This window comes from Talpa occidentalis, unplaced genomic scaffold (genome assembly GCF_014898055.3).
Source record: "Talpa occidentalis isolate TD23 unplaced genomic scaffold, MPIMG_talOcc4v2.1 talOcc4.7, whole genome shotgun sequence".
NCBI classification, from domain to species: Eukaryota; Metazoa; Chordata; class Mammalia; order Eulipotyphla; family Talpidae; genus Talpa; species Talpa occidentalis.
Window position 1 is genome coordinate 415,074 of NW_023605083.1, and position 16,808 is coordinate 431,881.

The following is a 16,808-nucleotide window of genomic DNA, read 5'->3' on the forward strand; positions in this document are numbered from 1 at the left end:
GGGTCGCGGGGAGACGCGCCGCGCCGCCCCACCCCGCGGGCCCTCGGGACCCCGCACGCTCCCCCTCCGCCTGGGGGAGCGGCAGCCGCGTGGGGCGCGGCCAGCAGTCACCCCGCCGCCGCCCAGGCCCCCGGGCGAGGAGCAGACGTGGACCCCCCTCCCTGCCCCCTTGGGTGCTGCGGCGGCCCCTGCGCCCCCCCCACCCCCCCCACCCCCCCCCCGCCAGGCGGCCTGTGGGCGTTTGCAAAACTGAGCCGAGCTGGAGCTGGGACCCGCCGGGGCGGGGCGGGGCCGGGGCCGGGGGCGGGGCCTATAGGGCGGGGCGGGGCCGGGTGGGCGGGGGCTGTGTCCTGCGCCGGGGTGCGGGGTGCGGGGTGCGGGGGGTGCGGGTGCGGGGTGCGGGGGGTGCGGGGGCGGGCCGCGCTCGGGTGCTGTCGCTGCTGCTCACCTGACCGCAGCTCGGCGGCCGGCTCCGCAAGTCCCTGCCCTGCCCTGTCCTGGGATTGTTTTCTTTAAAAATAAAAAAATATTCATTTTTACCCTTTCTAAAATTTTTTAAATTTATATTTTACCTCGTTTTTTTTTTAAGATTCATGTGTTCATGCATACAAGAACGGGGGGCAGGCCAGAGTGCGGGAGGTGATTCACCTCCCCAGGACAGGCGGATCCACTGAAAGCCGCTGCTGAGGGGGCAGCAGAGCCAGGGGAGGTCTGCTGCGCCCTGTGGGTCACTCCCGGCTGGGGGTCGAGCTCAGGCTGCAGAGGCTGAGACTTAACCCCTGTGCCCCCAGGGAGGCCCCAATTTCTTTCTTTCCTTCTTCCTTCCTGGATTTCTAAACCCACCGTCCCTGGGGCCACCTTCGCGCCTCACAGAGCCCATGCACCCCGGCCGTGGCAAGACCAGGCGTCGCGATAGGGGTTACCCGCTGGCCGGAGAGGCCGGCATGGACAGCTGTGGCTTCTCACCAGGTGGCCTTTCTGTCCCTAACTTGATTAGAATATTTGTTGTGGGCGGGCATTGATCCATCAAATGTCTATCTCTAATGTATTAAAGTGAGTAGCTTTTGTGTTTCCTGTATAACATCTTCTTCCATGACGACAAGTAGCATGTGACATGAATTCTTGAGTGTCAAACCACCCTCACATCCCTGAAATACACCCCTTTGGTCATGACACAGACGGATTTTCTAGAGGAAGTGTGCAGCTGTGATGGCGTGGCTGTTGGGTCTGTGGCTGCTGGGGTCCCCGTGGCTGTTGGATCTGTGGCTGCTGGGGTCCCCGTGGCTGCTGTGGCCCCCCATCCATGGCAACTGGATCTGTGGCCACTGGGGTCCCCATGGCTGCTGGCCCCATGGCTACAGGCCAGTAACAGCCTCCGAGATGACTGGGAAGCGTCTCCTCTGCTCCAGCTCCCGCAGAACCAGTGAGAGGCTGCTAACCCTTGAAGTGCTTGGTAGCGGTCACGGGTAAGGCCACCTGAACCCATGCGGGGAGTGAGCCCCAGTGAGAATGCCCCACGGGGCCCCAGCTCTGGGACAGGCCCCCACTCTCATGCCAGGGTGCAGTGCCCCCGCCCTCACTCCTCCAGCTGGCCCTGCTGTCTGTGGGCCTCCGTCGCCACGAGCTCTCACAGGCACGCTCTGGCCTCCAGGCTCAGGCACCTTCAAGCCCATGGGCCCACCGATGCCCAGAGGTGCCCACCCGGCGCTGCTTCCCCCCACGGGGCAGTCCACCAAGACCTCCGGCTCACGGTCAGCTCTGACATAGCAGCGCAAGAGAAACATCCGGTCTGGCTGCGCCCTCTGGACCCTGCCCATCACAACCCTGAAGGGCCCGAGGAGCGGCCCCGCTCCAGCAGGTGCAGCTGTGGGCAGCAGGCAGCCAGGAGCCAGGACAGCCCTCCCTCGGGCACTGCTTCACAGGAACCGCCTACCCAGGGGTCTGCCCAGGCCGAGGGCACAAACGGGCGCCTCCGGGTAGAGTGAGACGGCTCGTTGCGGCCCGTACCCTCCGGAGTCCACCGGCTGGTGGCTGAAACCTCCGGGGCGCAGCTGGGAGCAGCCTGGGGCAGCGGGGGAATGGGCCGGCCCCTGCCTTGCCCTGCCCGGGAAGCCCGGAGAGGGTGGAGGAGGCGGGGCGGGGCCCAGGGCAGGCGGGGGGGCCCTGTGCACCCTGACAGGGAAGGGGCTGGCCCCTTGCGAGGGGACGCTGGGCAGGCCCCAGAGCTGGGGAGCGGTCGGTGGGCCAAGGAGCCCGGGGGGTGGGCAGAGGTGGGAGAGCGGTTGGGGCCAGAGGCCCCTCCAGGAGACGTGAGAACCTGGCTCCGGCCCGGCCCTGGCCCGGCGCTGCGGGGATGCACCCCGGCGGCGAGAGCACGCGCAGACGTCGGCCAGTTCCACCACCGGGTCTTGTTGTGAGCAGCACCCGCAGAGGCAGCTCCGCGGGGGGCCCCCCAACCTGCAGATGAGAGCCCCGGACCGGGACCCGCAGGGCGGCCGGCGGGGCGAGGCCCGGCGCAGGGAGGAAGTGGCGGGCCGCGCGGGCCAGGACGACGGCGAGCGGAGGACCGTGGTCAGGTACGGAGCCGGGCAGTGGGCGCGTCTGCCGCTGGAGTCGGAGCGGCCTCGGCCCCGGGTTGTCTCCACAGTGGGCTGCGGGGCGGGGTCGCGGGGCGGCCGGCCCCCGGCCCTCGGGGAGGCTGAGGCGGCGGGAGGGCCGCGGCGCTGGCCTCTGCCCTCGTGCCGGCTGACGGCGCCTCCCGTCTCCTGCAGCTGGAGGGGAGCCGTGATTGAGCCGGAGCCGGACACCAGACGGCCCTCGAGCAGAGCAGAGGCCCCCCCAGAGCCGTCCCGGGCGCCCCGGAAGATCCCGAAGCCACCAGGTCTGGAGTCCCCGCTCCCTCTCGGCCCCGCCTGGCCCTCAAGGGCCTTTGTGGCTGCTGCTGCCTCCCCGCCCCAGGGCGGCCCGGGCCCCTGTGCAGAGGCCCTGCCCCTGCGCTCACCTGCCGGGGCTCTGCAGGTGGCCGGGCCCGGCCGGTGCGGTGAGGTTGCCCAGCCGGGGTCCTGTCCCTCGCGATGGCTGGCGTCGGGTCACTCAATCCGGGCGGGGGGGCTGGCGAGTGTGGCCAGGACCCGACTGGGCCGCCCCCGCTGGCCGTGGTGGACGCCTTGTCCACGCCCGGAGCGGCTACCACGAGCTACACCCGTGTCCAGGCCCTTCGGTGAGTGGTTCGGCCTTGGCCTCACGCTGGCCGACGCCCTGGACGCCACGTGGACCCCAGGCCGGCGAGAAGGTGTCTGCCCGTCCCGGGCTCGGGGCTGAAGCTCTCCTGGGAAGGGCCCCGGGGGCGCGGCTCCTCCCGCACTGCCGGGCGCCCCCGCTGTGGTGACGGCGGCTTCCCCGCTGTGAGAGCTCCGAGCCGGCCGCGCCGAGCATGGGCCCCGCGTTGTCCAGCGGCCCTTGCGGCTGGGCGCAGCCGTGGCTCCCCGGGCCGGCGTCAGCACGTCCCGGCCTCCATCTGGCCACTGTGCCTGGGGGACGACCCCGGCCCCATCCGCTCTTCCTCCTGTGGGCGAGACCCGGGTGTGACCCCGCTGCAGAGAGGCCGCGGCTGCTGCAGACCCCAGCCTGCTTTGGGGCGTCTGCGCGGGCCGGCAGGGGGCAGGCCGCCGGCCCCGGCCCCGCCACTGGCCCCCGGAGGCCCGCCCCGTGCTCTCGTCGGACGCCGGGCGCGAGGGCCCGCGCAGGCAGGGGCGACGGGTGCTGGCCAGGCCCCCGGGCGGACGGGGGATCCCCGGGGTCCCTGCGCCCGGCTCTCACGCTTGCCCGTCGGGTCCCTGACGGCACGTGTGGAGGTCGGGCCCGTGCCTGGGTCTGTCGCGCTCTGTGGACGCAGCCTCGACGCTGTGGTCACACACGCACCGCCGCCCAGGGAGCACGCCCTGCCCCGCACTCGCCCCGCGGCGCCTCCCGGCAGACACCCCGGCCGCCCCGCCGGCCCCTCTGCTCTGACCCCCAGGCCGGAGGGCGCGGGGCCTGCAGGGCGAGTCCTGTGCCCCCAGCGCTGTCCCCGGCCCTGCATGTCCATGTCCCCCTCCCTCCCCCGTCCTCCTCCTCCTGGGCCTCTGCCTTGTGGTCCTCCTCCTGGTCCTCCCCCTGGCCCTCCCCTTCCTCCCCCTGGCCTTCCCCTTCCTCCCCCTGGCCTTCCCCCTCCTCCCTCTGGCCCTCCCCCTCCTCCCCCTGGCCCTCCTGGTCCTCCTCTGCGTCCTCCCCACCCCTTCTCTGGCTCTGCGGTTCCGACCCCGCGGCCCTGACGCCGGGTGACGTCGCGCGTGTTCCGTGTGCTGATTGGGCCCTTGACAGGGGAGTCTCTTGGGGTTTGTTGTTGAGTTTCTGACTCTCCAGCACACTCTCGAGAGTGGCCGTCCAGGCCGCGTGGCCAGCCCGTGTTTTCTCCCACCCGCACGCCGCTGCTCCGGCTACGTCTTTAAACCGCACGAAGACGCCATTCTTTTGGAGTCCAATTTGCCCGTTTTGTGGTCCCCTGGGCCCTGCGCGTCGCTCCTGACCCACGGCCGCCGGGACCCCCCAAGGGCCACCCGGAGGGAGCCCAAGGGCTGTCAGCGCCCTGGGGGCAGGTCACGGGGTGGGGGCCTGCGTGGCCCGGGAGGGGGAGCCTCGTCCACCTGCCCTGCTGGGGCGCCCCGCGTGCCAGGATTGCACCCCATGGGGACCCCGCACCCCATGGCGAGTGCCAGCCCCAGCCCCTGGGGGACCCGTGTGTGGCCGCCGCTGCAGTGCCCGCGCTCACACAGACGCCACGGCGGGGCTGGAGCCTGGGCCCACTGGGGCTCCTGCCCTCCACACTGGGCATCGAGGTCCGAGGGGCAGAGCCGCCGGGGGAGGATGGGCTGGGCCCAGCCTGGGTGCCGCGAGGTGGTCAGGCCCCGCTCCACCCCACGGGCGCGGGCCCCGCACTGGGAGGGCTGTGCCCCCAGACGTACCCAGATGCTCAGGGCCCTCATGGGCTGACGCGCCTCCCCGGCCATCTTGGTGCCACCCCCGGCGCTCAGGAGCTGCAGAGGGGGGTCTGGCGCCTCCGAGGCGGGCGCATGGGGTGGGGGGCCAAGCTTAGGAGGGGACGAGGGCAGAGGCCCGACCGGGGCCGCTCTATTTAACACAGGACAGGCAGCCCTGGTTGCGGGGGCACAGGAAGAGGGACACGGGCACACGGGGGCAGGGGAACTTGGGGACATAGAGGCATGGTGGGGACATGGGTACACAGGGACGGGGACACAGGGGTGGGCACACAGGGACGGGGACAGAGAGACAGGGCGACACGGGCACACATGGACGGGGACACAGGGGCGGGCACACAGGCACGGGCACGGAGAGACAGGGGGACACAGGCACACATGGACGGGGACACAGGGGTGGGCACACGGGGATGGGGACGGAGGTGCAGGGGGCCACGGGGATGCAGGGGCGGGGACACAGGGGCGGGCACACGGGCACGGGCACGGAGGGGCATGGGGACACGGGCACACAGGGGCGGGGACACAGGGGTGGGCACACGGGCACGGGCACGGAGGGGCAGGGGGAGGAGCACACGGGGACGGGGACACAGGGACACAAGGATGGGGACACGGGGACGCAGGGGCGAGCACACGAGGACAGGGACACCTGGATGGGGACACGGGAGCAAGGGGAGCACGAGGACATAGGGTTAGGGACACGGGGGGGGACACGGGGAGGGACACAGGGAGGGACACAGGGGGGACGGGGCAGGAATGGGGAGAGCGCAGGGGGGCGCCGGGGGACCATGGCTGGCCACGCCCATGTGATGCCACGGCAGCCATTGTCACCACGCCGGTTGCCGCAGCGACCGGGCCCATCGGGGGCTGCCCCTGCTCTGCCCGGCCTGGGCCTGGGGCTGCCCGCGCTGGGGCATTGGCCAAGACGGCCCCGCTCTCTGGCTGGGCCTGGCCATGCCCATGTGCCCGGCGCGAGGCCAGTTGGGCCCACAGGGGCCGGGCTGGCTCAGCCGCTCGGACCTGCTGGGGCCCTGCTGGACGGGCGCGGAGGCTCCCTGAGCCTGCCCTGGGCCCTCCCGGGCCTCGTCTGTCCAGTCTGCAGGGCGAGTGGGCCTGGGCGCCGGGTCGTGGCCTGGACCCCTGCGCCCCTTGGTGCCCGGGCCCGGCTGCCCACCCCCAGGAGCAGCCCCCATCTCCCGCCGGCTCGAGGCCCTCTGGCCCGGGCCAGGGCCCTTTGCTGCCACTGGACAAGAGGAGTCCCCTCCAGGGCAGCTGCCGCCCCATCCTCCCGGCTGCCCCCGCCCCTGAGGGGCGCAGCGCCCTGCAGGGAAGCGCTCCAGGGCCCGCCAGGGGCGGTGAGTCTGGGAGTGGCGCTGCTGAGGGCCGAACTCGGCACAGACTCGCCGCGGGGGGCTGGAGCCTGGGCCCACCGGGGCTCCTGCCCCCCACACTGGGCATCGAGGTCGGAGGGGCAGGTCCTGTAAGAGGTCGCATTGGGGAACCTCCCCATGGTCACCCACCAGGTGGGGCCAAGCGGGGCTGCAGCCTGGGGCTGCCCTGCCAGGAGGGGTCACCCCCCCACGTCCCCATGGCAACCATCTCCCCGGGGACACAGCGGCAGCCAGGAACCTTCCAGCCCGGTCGGAGCCGGCACCGCCCTGCCCGGAGGTCACGTGACGGCACCGCAGGTCATGTGGTTCTGGTCACGTGGCCCAGCCCGCCTGACTGCCACCAGCCATGCGAGACGCACCCCCGGAGCCCCGGGCTCCCACGGCCCGGACCTGGGCCCCGGTCCTGCTGCTGGCGTGGGCGCTGAGCGGCCTGGAGGCCGGGGGTGAGTGGGGCGGGCCGCGTGGGTGTCCCCCCAGCCAGCCGGCCCTGAGTGCCCGACCCCTGCAGCCCCCAGGGTCGGGGAGCCCCGCTTCCGGGAGGCCTACTTTGAGCAGCTTCTGGACCATTTCAACTTCGAGAGGTTCGGCAATAAGACGTTCCGCCAGCGGTTCTTGGTGTCAGGTGCGCCCGGCGGGGCCGGGGTGCAGGGCCGGCGGCGGAGGGGGCACCGCGGGGACCCCGGGGCGCCACCCCCCCCACCCTCCCGCTCCGCCCGCAGAGCAGTTCTGGAAGCCGCGCGAGGGGCCCATCTTCTTCTACACGGGCAACGAGGGGGACGTGTGGGCCTTCGCCAACAACTCGGGCTTCGTCCTGGAGCTGGCGGCGCAGCAGGCGGCCCTGGTGGTCTTCGCGGAGCACGTGGGTAGGGCGGGGGGGCGGGGGCTGGGGGGTGAGGGGGGCCGCCGGGTCTCAGCGCCCCTGCCCCGCAGCGCTACTACGGCCGGTCGCTGCCCTTCGGGGCGCCGTCCACGCGGCGCGGGCACACGGAGCTGCTGACGGTGGAGCAGGCGCTGGCCGACTTCGCGGCGCTGCTGCAGGCGCTGCGGCGGGACCTGGGCGCCCTGCGCGCGCCCGCCATCGCCTTCGGCGGAAGGTGGGTGCCGCGCCCCGTGCGTGCCCGCAGCTCCGGGGCTCCTCCCGGGTACCTGGCGCCTGCGCCCGCCCTGGGGTGCCGCGGGGTGCGCCGTCGCCCTCACCCTGCGTGTCTGCCAGCTACGGGGGGATGCTGAGCGCCTACATGAGGATGAAGTACCCCCACCTCGTGGCGGGAGCCCTGGCAGCCAGCGCGCCCGTCCTGGCCGTCGCAGGCCTCGGGAGCCCCTACCAGTTCTTCCAGGACGTCTCGGCGGTGAGTGGGGTCCGGGCCCGGGCTGGCCCCGGCGCCACAGCAGCTGCAGCCCCCGCTGTCCGCCCCCAGGACTTTGAGGCCCACAGTCCCGAGTGTGCGCAGGGCGTGCGCGACGCCTTCCGGCAGATCAAGGACTGGTTTCTACAGGGAGGTGAGAGGCGCCCCCCGGGGGACCTCCCCGGCCCCCAGCACCCCCCAGCCCGAGCCCAGTCCTGCCCGCCCCGCCCCGGCTCCGGCCCCTGCCCCAGCCCGGGGCCAGCAGCCTCCAAAGGCCCCCGCGCCCCGCCCCAGCCCACGAAGCGGTCAGCCAGGCCTTCGGCACCTGCCAGCTGCTGTCCAGCCCGGAGGACCTGACCCAGCTCTTCGGGTTTGTCCGCAACGCCTTCACCGTGCTGGCCATGATGGACTACCCGTACCCCACCGACTTCCTGGGGCACCTGCCCGCCAACCCTGTCAAGGTGGGGCCCCTGCCGCAGGCGGCGGGAGCGGCTCCGGGAGGGGGGGGCCCCTCCCCCCAGGGCCTCGCGCCCGCCCTGGGCCTGTCCCACCGGCGCTGCCCCGCAGGTGGGCTGCGAGCGGCTGCTGAGCGAGAGGCAGAGCGTCCGGGGGCTCCGCGCGCTGGCAGGTGCGTCCGCGTCCGTCGGGGGCGCGCAGGCCCTTCCCGCCCGGGGACGTGCCCGCCCCCTCGCGCCGCCGGGCCGCGGGCGGGCGGGAGGGGCAGCCCCGGCCTCGCGCCGACGCTGCTGCGGCCCCGCCCAGGGCTGGTCTACAACGCCTCGGGGGCCGAGCCCTGCTTCGACGTGTACCGGCAGTACCGGGCCTGCGCGGACCCCACGGGCTGCGGGTCCGGCTCCGACGCCCGGGCCTGGGACTACCAGGTGCGCGCGGGCGGGCGCGGGCGGCGGGCGGGCGCGGGCGGCGGGCTGCCCCGGGCCGCGCCTGACCGGGCCGCCCCCAGGCCTGCACGGAGATCAACCTGGAGTTCTCCAGCAACAACCGGACGGACCTCTTCCCCGAGATGGCCTTCCCCGCGGCCGCGCGCCGCCGCTACTGCCTGGACACGTGGGGCGTGTGGCCGCGGCGGGCCTGGCTGCAGACCAGCTTCGGGGGCGGCGGTAAGGCCGGCGGCCGGCGGGACCCCACCGGGCCGGGCCGGGCGTCGGGGCGGCGCCCACACCCGCTCTGCCTCCCGCAGACCTCAAGGCCGCCAGCAACATCATCTTCTCCAACGGCGACCTGGACCCCTGGGCGCGCGGCGGGGTGAGCGGGCCCAGAGGGCCCTGGGGTCTTGGCTCGGCTCCCGCCCCCACCCTCACCCCAGTCCTGGGCGGGGCGCGCCGTGGCCGCAGGGCAGGCCGGACGGGGCAGGCCGGCTCCCCCAGGCCCTCACCCCGGGGCTCCTTCTGCTGAGGGCAGATCCAGAGCAACCTGAGCGCCTCGGTGCTGGCCATCACCATCGCGGGAGGCGCGCACCACCTGGACCTCAGGTGCGCGGGGGCTCGAGCCGGCGGCCGGGAGGGGGCCAAGGGCCCAGCTGCCCAGCTGAGCGCCACCCGTGCCCGCCCCCAGGGCGTCCCACCCCCAGGACCCGGTGTCCGTGGTGCAGGCGCGCAGGCTGGAGGCCGCCGTCATCCACGAGTGGGTGCAGGCAGCGCGGCGGGACCGGTGAGGGCGCCGGCCAGCAGGGACTGGGGCCTATGTTCAGGACCACGGGCCGCCGCCGAGTTCGTGGACCCCGGGGCTGGGCTGGGCAGCACCGCAGGGAGGCTTGGCCCTGCACGACGACCCCACGCCACCTCCTGCTTAATAAAGGGCAGCCCACGGCCCCGCGTCAGCGTCTCTTCCGCACGCCCAACCACCCGCCTGGTGTCCACAGGGGAGCAGGGCGCCGTGGGCGCACGCAGCCAGGTGCTGCTGTGAGCACGGTGGGCGGCTGGGCCACCCCCGCCACAGCCCTGCCCACCGCTCAGGCCGAAGCCACACTTGCTCTGGCCCGGGGATCAGCGGGAGGTGGGTGCGGACAGGACAGCCAGTCCCAGAGCCCAAGTCCTGCCCCCAGCAGCGGGCCCCAAAGGCGTCTCCAAGGACTGGCCAGGACCAGGCTTCCAGACCAGGGAATCTTCTAGCACAGGCAACAGGCTTCACTTGGCTGAGGGAAGAGCCAGGCTGTCCCGAGGCCTGCTAGACCCAGGGCTGCAAGGTCCTGCTGCGGCCCAGCATGCTGTCCTCTCACTACGAAGGGGTGGACTCCACGGTCAGGACCACAGCCCGCTGCCAGAGAAGGGCCGGGGCGCCCCGCCACTCCCTGCAGGACCACAGATCTTGGTGAGGCCCCTGCAGCTCAAGTAAGGCGCACCCCACACTGCTCACTCCTGCAGGGCTCTGCAGGGACACAGCAACACAGGACCCATTTAGCAAATCCACTTTACCCCGACAGCACATGTGTCGGACATCTGGGAAGAGAATGAAGGTGCCCGCCCAGCCCCCCAAAAGCCAGGGGATCCCTGAGTCCAGTGTGTAAACACCACGATCAGCCAGCAGCCCCCGAAACCCGAGGGTCTGGCACCTTCACAGGCTCTGAGACCCCGCGGCCAGGCCGCCTCCCGGCTGTCCGGCGGCTCAGCCCACGGAGCCCCGCACCCACCACAGGACACTGGTGGGCTTCAGGAATGTGAATGTGGCTAGAGTTTCACGGAAGAAGGTCCCCGGGGTGGGAGCCCCTGAACCTCACAACTGCTGGTTCCTGACACGTCCGACGACGGCCCAGATGGGAGAGCTAAGCCCGAGCATAGCTCCGGGGGCCCAGCGGCCACCCAGCCTGGCGGGGCCGCGACCTATGGCGAGGTGCCTGGAGCACATCCAGCCCAGCGGTGGACGCCATGGCCAAGTCAAGGGTGGGCGGCCTAGCCCAGGGCAGTGTGCACAGGCAGCTTGAGGACAGGTGCGCTGGGTCCAGGCGTGCCCAACGGGCACTGTGCCCCTAGCTGGGGGTCCAGATGGGCAGGGGGTGAGCCTCGGTGTTGAACACGTAGGTGTCCAGGCTGAGCAGGCCCGGGTCATCAGAGAAAAGCAGGTACAGGTACTTGAGCGTCTCCCCCAAGAAGAAGCTCTCCATCTTGTCCCTGGGCTGGGGGTTGCGGGGGTCCTGCACGTTGCTGATGGACGAGAAGCCGCCCGAGGGGACCTGCGTGAGAGCCGAGGCCGCCGTCACGGCTGGCAGAACCCGCAGGCGCGGCCGGGGGCAGAGAGCGCCAGCGTCCATGAGCGTGGGCCCCGAGGTCAGAAGCCCCGCCAGGAAGCCCCCAGCTCAAGCTGCTGGACGGAGGCCTGACGGAGGAGGCCCGAGGCCACCGAGGGCCCAGAACACACACAGAAAGGCGGCACAAAGGTCAAGGCTGGCGGTGAGCCAGGGCCCCACAGGACCTTCCCAAGTGCGGTGCGATGGGGCCCGAGCACGTGGGGCGGGGACCCTGTCCTGGGCAGCCCCGGTCCTGAGGTCCTCCTGGGCAGGGGAAGGCAGGTGGGCCCCGTGGGACCCAGACATGATGTGTGGTGAGCGTGGCCACCGCAGCAACTGCCCACGCAGATGGGTCCCTCCCAGGGGCTGGGCGCGACACCGAGGGGCTCACCCGTGTGTGGGCGTTGAAGCTGCGCAGAATCTCCCAGCCCCAGTCCTGGTACTTGGGGTCGCCCGTGCAGCGGTGCAGGTAGAAGAGACTCTCCACCGTCTCCGGCCGCAGCAGGTTGTGCCTGTCGCCCGGCTGGGGAGACGCAGGTTCAGGCCATGCCCAGCCGCCCCGCCCCCGCCTGCCCCGGCCCCGGCCCCAGCTCACCTTGACCTGCACATCCTTCCCGCCTTTCTGGGGGTGCAGGCTGAAGTGCACGATCTCAGGGCTCAACCCCGTCTCCATCTGGCGGTTCATCTGGTAGCAAGTGTCCATGAGCGCCCGGGCCAGCTCCATGTGGTCGGCCGGCAGCCCGTGGTGGGCGCCCAGGGCCAGCGTCCCTGGCAGGAAGCACACCAGGTGGTCCTGAAACACGGCAGCCTGTTCAGCATGCGGGGCCGCCCACCTCGGGACAGACGTCCTTCCCCGGGCCATGCCCGCAGGCCTGTCACCGCACCCCAAAAGCTGGAGGAGCAGCCACTGCAGCAGGGCAGGGTCCCGGGGAAGCTAGGCCTGTGCACCCCCACCGCGCCATTAAGGGATGTGAACCCTTGGGACCTGGACACCCCATAAGCCAGAGCCGAAGCGCCTGGAGCAGCAGCCCAGCCGGCCTGCCTCGTGCTCACCATCTTGCTGCTGAAGCGGCCGTGTGCGAGCTCGCCGACGAAGGTGAGCTTGCTGGGCTCGGACCTGCGCAGCAGGTGCCTCCTGACGCCCTCGATGGCCTCCAGGTAGTCCTCCAGCAACCTGAGGGGCAGGAGCGGGCACTGGGCTGGCCCTGGCCAGGGACACTGGCTGGGTCCACGCCTCTCGCCAGCCCTCAGGACTTGCCGACCAGCCCTCGAACCTGCACCCAGAGGCCCCTAGTTCCCTGCACGACCCCACGCTCGGGACAGGAGAGCTCCCCACATGGCAAGGCCCTAGTGCCCCCCAGGGGGGTCAGCTGGGAACTGCCCTGGGGTTCTGGGACCCGATTATCTTGGGCTGATCACAGGCGCCTCCATCCCGCCCTATGGGTGTGGTGAGGGGCTGAGGGTCCCGGGACAGCGCCAAAAGCAAGGCGGGGAGCGGACAGACGCCGCTGTCGCCCCACTGAAGAGCGGTCGCAGGATGTGGCCGTCGCCCCGGTAAACGGCTCAGCCATGCAAGCAGGGCAGGGGATGGGGGCCAGACACACATCCCAGCCCTGCTGGCCCCAGCCAGCCTCAGCGACACGGGTCTCTCCACGCCACACCGTGTCCAGGGGATGCGCAGCCCTCATGGGATCTGGGGGTGGGGGGCCCCAGAGTCACTGAACAGGCCTCACTGCGTTTCCTTCTTCCCGCCCTGGATCCACTGCTTGAGCAGGTACTCGTAGTAGCTGTCGGCCCGGGCGCCCAGCGTGAACACAGCCGTGTGCGTGAAGAGGCCGCTATGCGTGTTGATGAACATGGGCACCAACCCGTCCTTCTTCCCAGGCAGGCCGTGCACGTGCTGCGTCACCGCCTCCGCGGCCTCCTGGGTGGACCAGGGCGGCGTAAGCAAGTGCAGGGGGCAGCGTCCTCGCCGGGGGAACCACCCTAGGCCTGGGATCAGCCACTGCTCAGGTGTCCATGGACAGCAGCTGCGCCTCAGGGCCGCACACCCACAGGTGAGGCCAGGACGGTGGCCGAGGACACGCCCGAGTGGACGGCACAGAGCTGACCGTGAAGCCCGGGGGTACCAGAGTAGCCGCGTCCCCAGGAGCCCTACCCGGAACTTCTTCAGCCCCGTGAGTCGGGACAGCTCGCGGAACTCCAGCTGGATGCTGGTCACCTCGGCCACTGTACTGTCGGAGGTCCAGCGGGGCGGGTGGGCCACACCCGTGCCGATGTTCACATCCGAGTATGGGATCTTGGAGGGTGTCTGGAAGGCGGGCAGCAGCCGGTTCCCGAAGTCCTCCTGCGCCGGACACAGACGAGCAGCCGTCCGTCCTCTGGCCCTGTCCCCGCCAGCTGGCCACCACCCACAGCCCGGCCCACCCACCGTCATGTGGCGGACCCGAGGCGCATGCACTGCCCAACTCTGGTGGCCGGCGGCCCACGCAGTGAGCCCGGCCTACTCACGGCTTTCTGCAGGAAGAGGGCGTCCCCGGAGAGATGGTAGGCGCTCAGCAGCCCGCCCAGGATGCGGATGGTGCTCTCGAACAGGTTGACGTCCACATCCTTCTGGAACTGCAGCTTCTGGAACACCCAGCTCCGGGCTTCTTCAAATTCTGCCGCGGCAGATGGGACAGTGAGGAAGGGGTCATCTCAGCGGGGCCGCTGCGCCTGCTGTCTCCACTCAGACTCCACCCGCCCGGGCCAGGGGAGCCCGACTCAGTGCCGCCTTAGCCATCCTGGGCAGACCCAGCGCCCCCCCCCCAAACCCTGCCTGCGGCCCCGAGCCCAGGACGAGCAAACACCTTCTCGTAAGCCCAAGATCCACATGGTGTCCAAAGCATCAATCAGCGTGAGGCCAAGGCCGAACCACTCGCTGAAGGACCTAGACACGGGTTTCAGCTCATCGTGGCCCCAGGCGAACTTGCGGTAGCCGCTCCAGGCGTGGCGAAAGGCATCCACCACAGCCAGCTGGCGCTCATTCGGGGTGGCTGCGAAGCGGCCGGGTCAGGTTCTGCCATGCTCGCCAGCCCCCCCGCCCGGATTGAGTGACCCGACGCCGGCCATCGTGAGGGACAGGACCCCGGCTGGGCAACCTCACCGCACCGGCCGGGCCCAGCCACCTGCAGAGCCCCGGCAGGTGAGCGCAGGGGCAGGGCCTCTGCACAGGGGCCCGGGCCGCCCTGGGGCGGGGAGGCAGCAGCAGCCACAAAGGCCCTTGAGGGCCAGGCGGGGCCGAGAGGGAGCGGGGACTCCAGACCTGATGGCTTCGGGATCTTCCGGGGCGCCCGGGACGGCTCTGGGGGGGCCTCTGCTCTGCTCGAGGGCCGTCTGGTGTCCGGCTCTGGCTCAATCACGGCTCCCCTCCAGCTGCAGGAGACGGGAGGCACCGTCAGCCGGCACGAGGGCAGAGGCCAGCGCCGCGGCCCTCCCGCCGCCTCAGCCTCCCCGAGGGCCGGGGGCCGGCCGCCCCGCGACCCCGCCCCGCAGCCCACTGTGGAGACAACCCGGGGCCGAGGCCGCTCCGACTCCAGCGGCAGACGCGCCCACTGCCCGGCTCCGTACCTGACCACGGTCCTCCGCTCGCCGTCGTCCTGGCCCGCGCGGCCCGCCACTTCCTCCCTGCGCCGGGCCTCGCCCCGCCGGCCGCCCTGCGGGTCCCGGTCCGGGGCTCTGATCTGCAGGTTGGGGGGCCCCCGGCGGAGCTGCCTCTGCGGGTGCTGCTCACAACAAGACCCGATGGTGGAACTGGCCGACGTCTGCACGTGCTCTCGCCGCCGGGGTGCATCCCCGCAGCGCCGGGCCGGAGCCAGGTTCTCATGTCTCCCGGAGAGAGCTGCTCTCCCACCTCTGCCCGCCCGCCTGGCTCCTCGGCCCGCCCAGCGTCCCCTCGCAAGGGGCCGGCCCCTTCCCTGTCAGGGTGCACAGGGCCCCTGCCTGCCCTGGGCCCTGCCCCGCCTCCTCCACCCTCTCTGGGCTCCCCAGGCAGGGCAAGGCAGGGGTCAGCCCACTCCCCACTGCCCCAAGTGTGCACAGCCAGTGGGAAGCGTTAGCGTGATGTCAAATGCCCCACAAATGTGAGAATCACGCCACTGTCTTTCAAGTGGCGCCTGAGCCTCTCCTGTGGCCAACAGTGCCTAGTGCTGGGCAGTCACGCTGCAGGGCAGCGGTGGGAAGTACCTGAGGCCGAAGCCTGGGCTCGTGTTCCAGGCGAGTGTCTGCCTTCTGAGGACTGGGTGCGGCAGGTGGGTCGTCTGCTCTCATCTTCTGCTCGTGCACCGACCTACCGTTCTGGACTGGGAAAAAAAAGTTTTGTTTTTTTATTTTATATCAACCAAACCACAAGACCCAAAACAGAAATCCTTTAGTAGGTAACACCCAAGATACGTAATACGTGGTGAGAGTGCAACTGCGTTGACAGTGCTGCTGCTAAACGCCTGCCCTACCCGGAGACTTGGCAGTTGGGCCTACAGGCCCCCTCTGGGGCAGCTCTTCACTGCTCGTCACACTAAACCTTCAAGAGGTTTGGAAGGCACTCCCCAAGCATCCAGCAGAGCTGCGCGGGCCCCTGTAAGCACACTTGTCAGGAGAGTCCCAGGGTGCCTGAGACTGTCTCTGCCAGGATCCCTATGAGGCGGACAAGGTGGGGACATCGTCCTGACGACGGCTCAGAAGACAGTGGCACCGTCACGTTCTCACCGTGTGCAGCCAAGTGTGAGGACAGGGCCTGTCCTCGTCTGGCCGGTGTGGGGGCACCTGTGCTTCGTGGACGGCCACGGTATGGCTGCCAGGTGGCTTCTGGGGCCCCAGGCTCCATGCAGGCCGGGAGGGCAGGAGGGCAGCCATACCTCTCCACTGCTCAGCCATGTGGATGTAGGACAAGAGGCCACAGAGCAGCAGGAAGACGGAGAGCAGGAGAATCACGTTCCGCTGCAGCCGGGACAGCTGCTTCCATTTCTACGGGAGAACAGACGTGCGCCCTGAGCCTGGAGACGCGCGAGAAAGCTCCCCAGCTGCCAGCCCGCCTGCGGAGACGCGTCCTTCCCGCGCGGCTCCGCCCCGGAGCGGTGTCGTTCTGACGGTGGGCGGCCCCCAAGGAGACAGCTGGGGGTGCCCGGCGCGTGGGCGCACGGAGTGGGGGGCCCGTGTGCGGCCCCCGCGGTCCGGCCGCCCCGCCGCTGCCGAAGGCGGCCCCGGCGCGGCCCTCACCCGCCAGCAGGAGCGGCGCCGCCAGCGCTTGCTGCCTTCGTAGCCGGGCCCCAGGCTCAGCGTCACCGAGATGAAGTCGCGCTGCGGCGCCGGCGCCGCCGGCGGATACATGGCAGCGGGGGCGGCGGCACGCGGGACCCCGCCCGCTGTCGGCGTCAGGAGGACGGGCACCGCGAGGTACCCAGGGCCCCGCCGTCCTGACAGCCGCGGGCAGCCATCGCAGCTCGGTCCACACCCCGCCCATCTCTCGGCGTCGCCACTGCGCCTGCGTCTTGACCTCTTGACCCCCAGTGCGCCTGCGCGCCTCCCTGGGTCCGCCGCCGCGCCTGCGCGGGCGGGGGCCGTTTGCGTGTGCGTCTACGTTTAATTCGCGGTGGGCGAACAGCCGCGCCTGCGCCGTGACCGCCCAACCAGAACGTTGACGTCGCCTCGCGCATGCGCAGTTGACCCGCGAGCCGGTTCGCGCTCCACGGGGTGGAGGGGGAGCTTCCGACGGGGTCCGCTGCAGGCGCGCGTGTGCCCGCTCGCCCGATGTCCAGTCGTT

At 71.2% G+C, this 16,808-nt stretch overlaps 2 protein-coding genes across 4 annotated transcripts; one reads left to right on the forward strand and one right to left on the reverse strand.

Annotated features, from left to right (window-relative positions):
- The first annotated feature begins 6,408 nt into the window (after positions 1-6,408).
- On the forward strand, positions 6,409-9,479 carry DPP7 (dipeptidyl peptidase 7). Of its 3 annotated transcripts, XM_037492837.2 has the most exons (13): positions 6,411-6,867; positions 6,933-7,046; positions 7,144-7,283; positions 7,355-7,518; positions 7,638-7,773; positions 7,843-7,924; positions 8,065-8,231; positions 8,338-8,398; positions 8,533-8,651; positions 8,732-8,888; positions 8,969-9,033; positions 9,190-9,260; positions 9,343-9,479. In XM_037492837.2, exons 1-13 carry the CDS (start codon positions 6,771-6,773, stop codon positions 9,440-9,442), a joined length of 1,473 nt encoding a protein of 490 aa, XP_037348734.1. In that variant the 5' UTR covers positions 6,411-6,770; the 3' UTR covers positions 9,443-9,479. The 3 variants fall into 3 exon arrangements, with proteins under 3 accessions (XP_037348735.1, XP_037348734.1, XP_037348736.1); XM_037492838.2 differs by lacking the exon at positions 8,338-8,398 and having other exon boundaries at positions 6,409-6,867; positions 8,103-8,231; XM_037492839.2 differs by lacking the exons at positions 8,338-8,398; positions 9,343-9,479 and having other exon boundaries at positions 6,412-6,867; positions 9,190-9,247.
- A 283-nt stretch (positions 9,480-9,762) lies between these two features.
- MAN1B1 (mannosidase alpha class 1B member 1) lies at positions 9,763-16,405 on the reverse strand. Its single transcript, XM_037492836.2, has 13 exons — positions 16,265-16,405; positions 15,904-16,012; positions 15,236-15,351; positions 14,621-14,775; positions 14,316-14,425; positions 13,861-14,046; positions 13,523-13,671; positions 13,170-13,358; positions 12,745-12,935; positions 12,065-12,185; positions 11,607-11,804; positions 11,403-11,534; positions 9,763-10,957 (listed from the first exon to the last, which is right to left on the reverse strand). The coding sequence occupies exons 1-13, from the start codon at positions 16,373-16,375 to the stop codon at positions 10,754-10,756; spliced, it is 1,971 nt and encodes a 656-aa protein (XP_037348733.1). The 5' UTR covers positions 16,376-16,405; the 3' UTR covers positions 9,763-10,753.
- Positions 16,406-16,808: the final 403 nt, after the last annotated feature.

Excerpts from the sequence above, each read along its gene's own strand:
- DPP7 (XM_037492837.2), top strand. The coding sequence starts at position 6,771 with ATGCGAGACGCACCCCCGGAGCCCCGGGCTCCCACGGCCCGGACCTGG. Across the intron at positions 7,774-7,842 it reads TCTTCCAGGACGTCTCGGCG|GACTTTGAGGCCCACAGTCC; the intron begins GTGAGTGGGGTC and ends GTCCGCCCCCAG. Across the intron at positions 7,925-8,064 it reads GGACTGGTTTCTACAGGGAG|CCCACGAAGCGGTCAGCCAG; the intron begins GTGAGAGGCGCC and ends GCCCCGCCCCAG.
- MAN1B1 (XM_037492836.2), bottom strand. The coding sequence starts at position 16,375 with ATGTATCCGCCGGCGGCGCCGGCGCCGCAGCGCGACTTCATCTCGGTG. Across the intron at positions 16,013-16,264 it reads GGCGCCGCTCCTGCTGGCGG|AAATGGAAGCAGCTGTCCCG; the intron begins GTGAGGGCCGCG and ends GTTCTCCCGTAG. Across the intron at positions 14,047-14,315 it reads GAAGATCCCGAAGCCATCAG|CCACCCCGAATGAGCGCCAG; the intron begins GTCTGGAGTCCC and ends GCCGCTTCGCAG.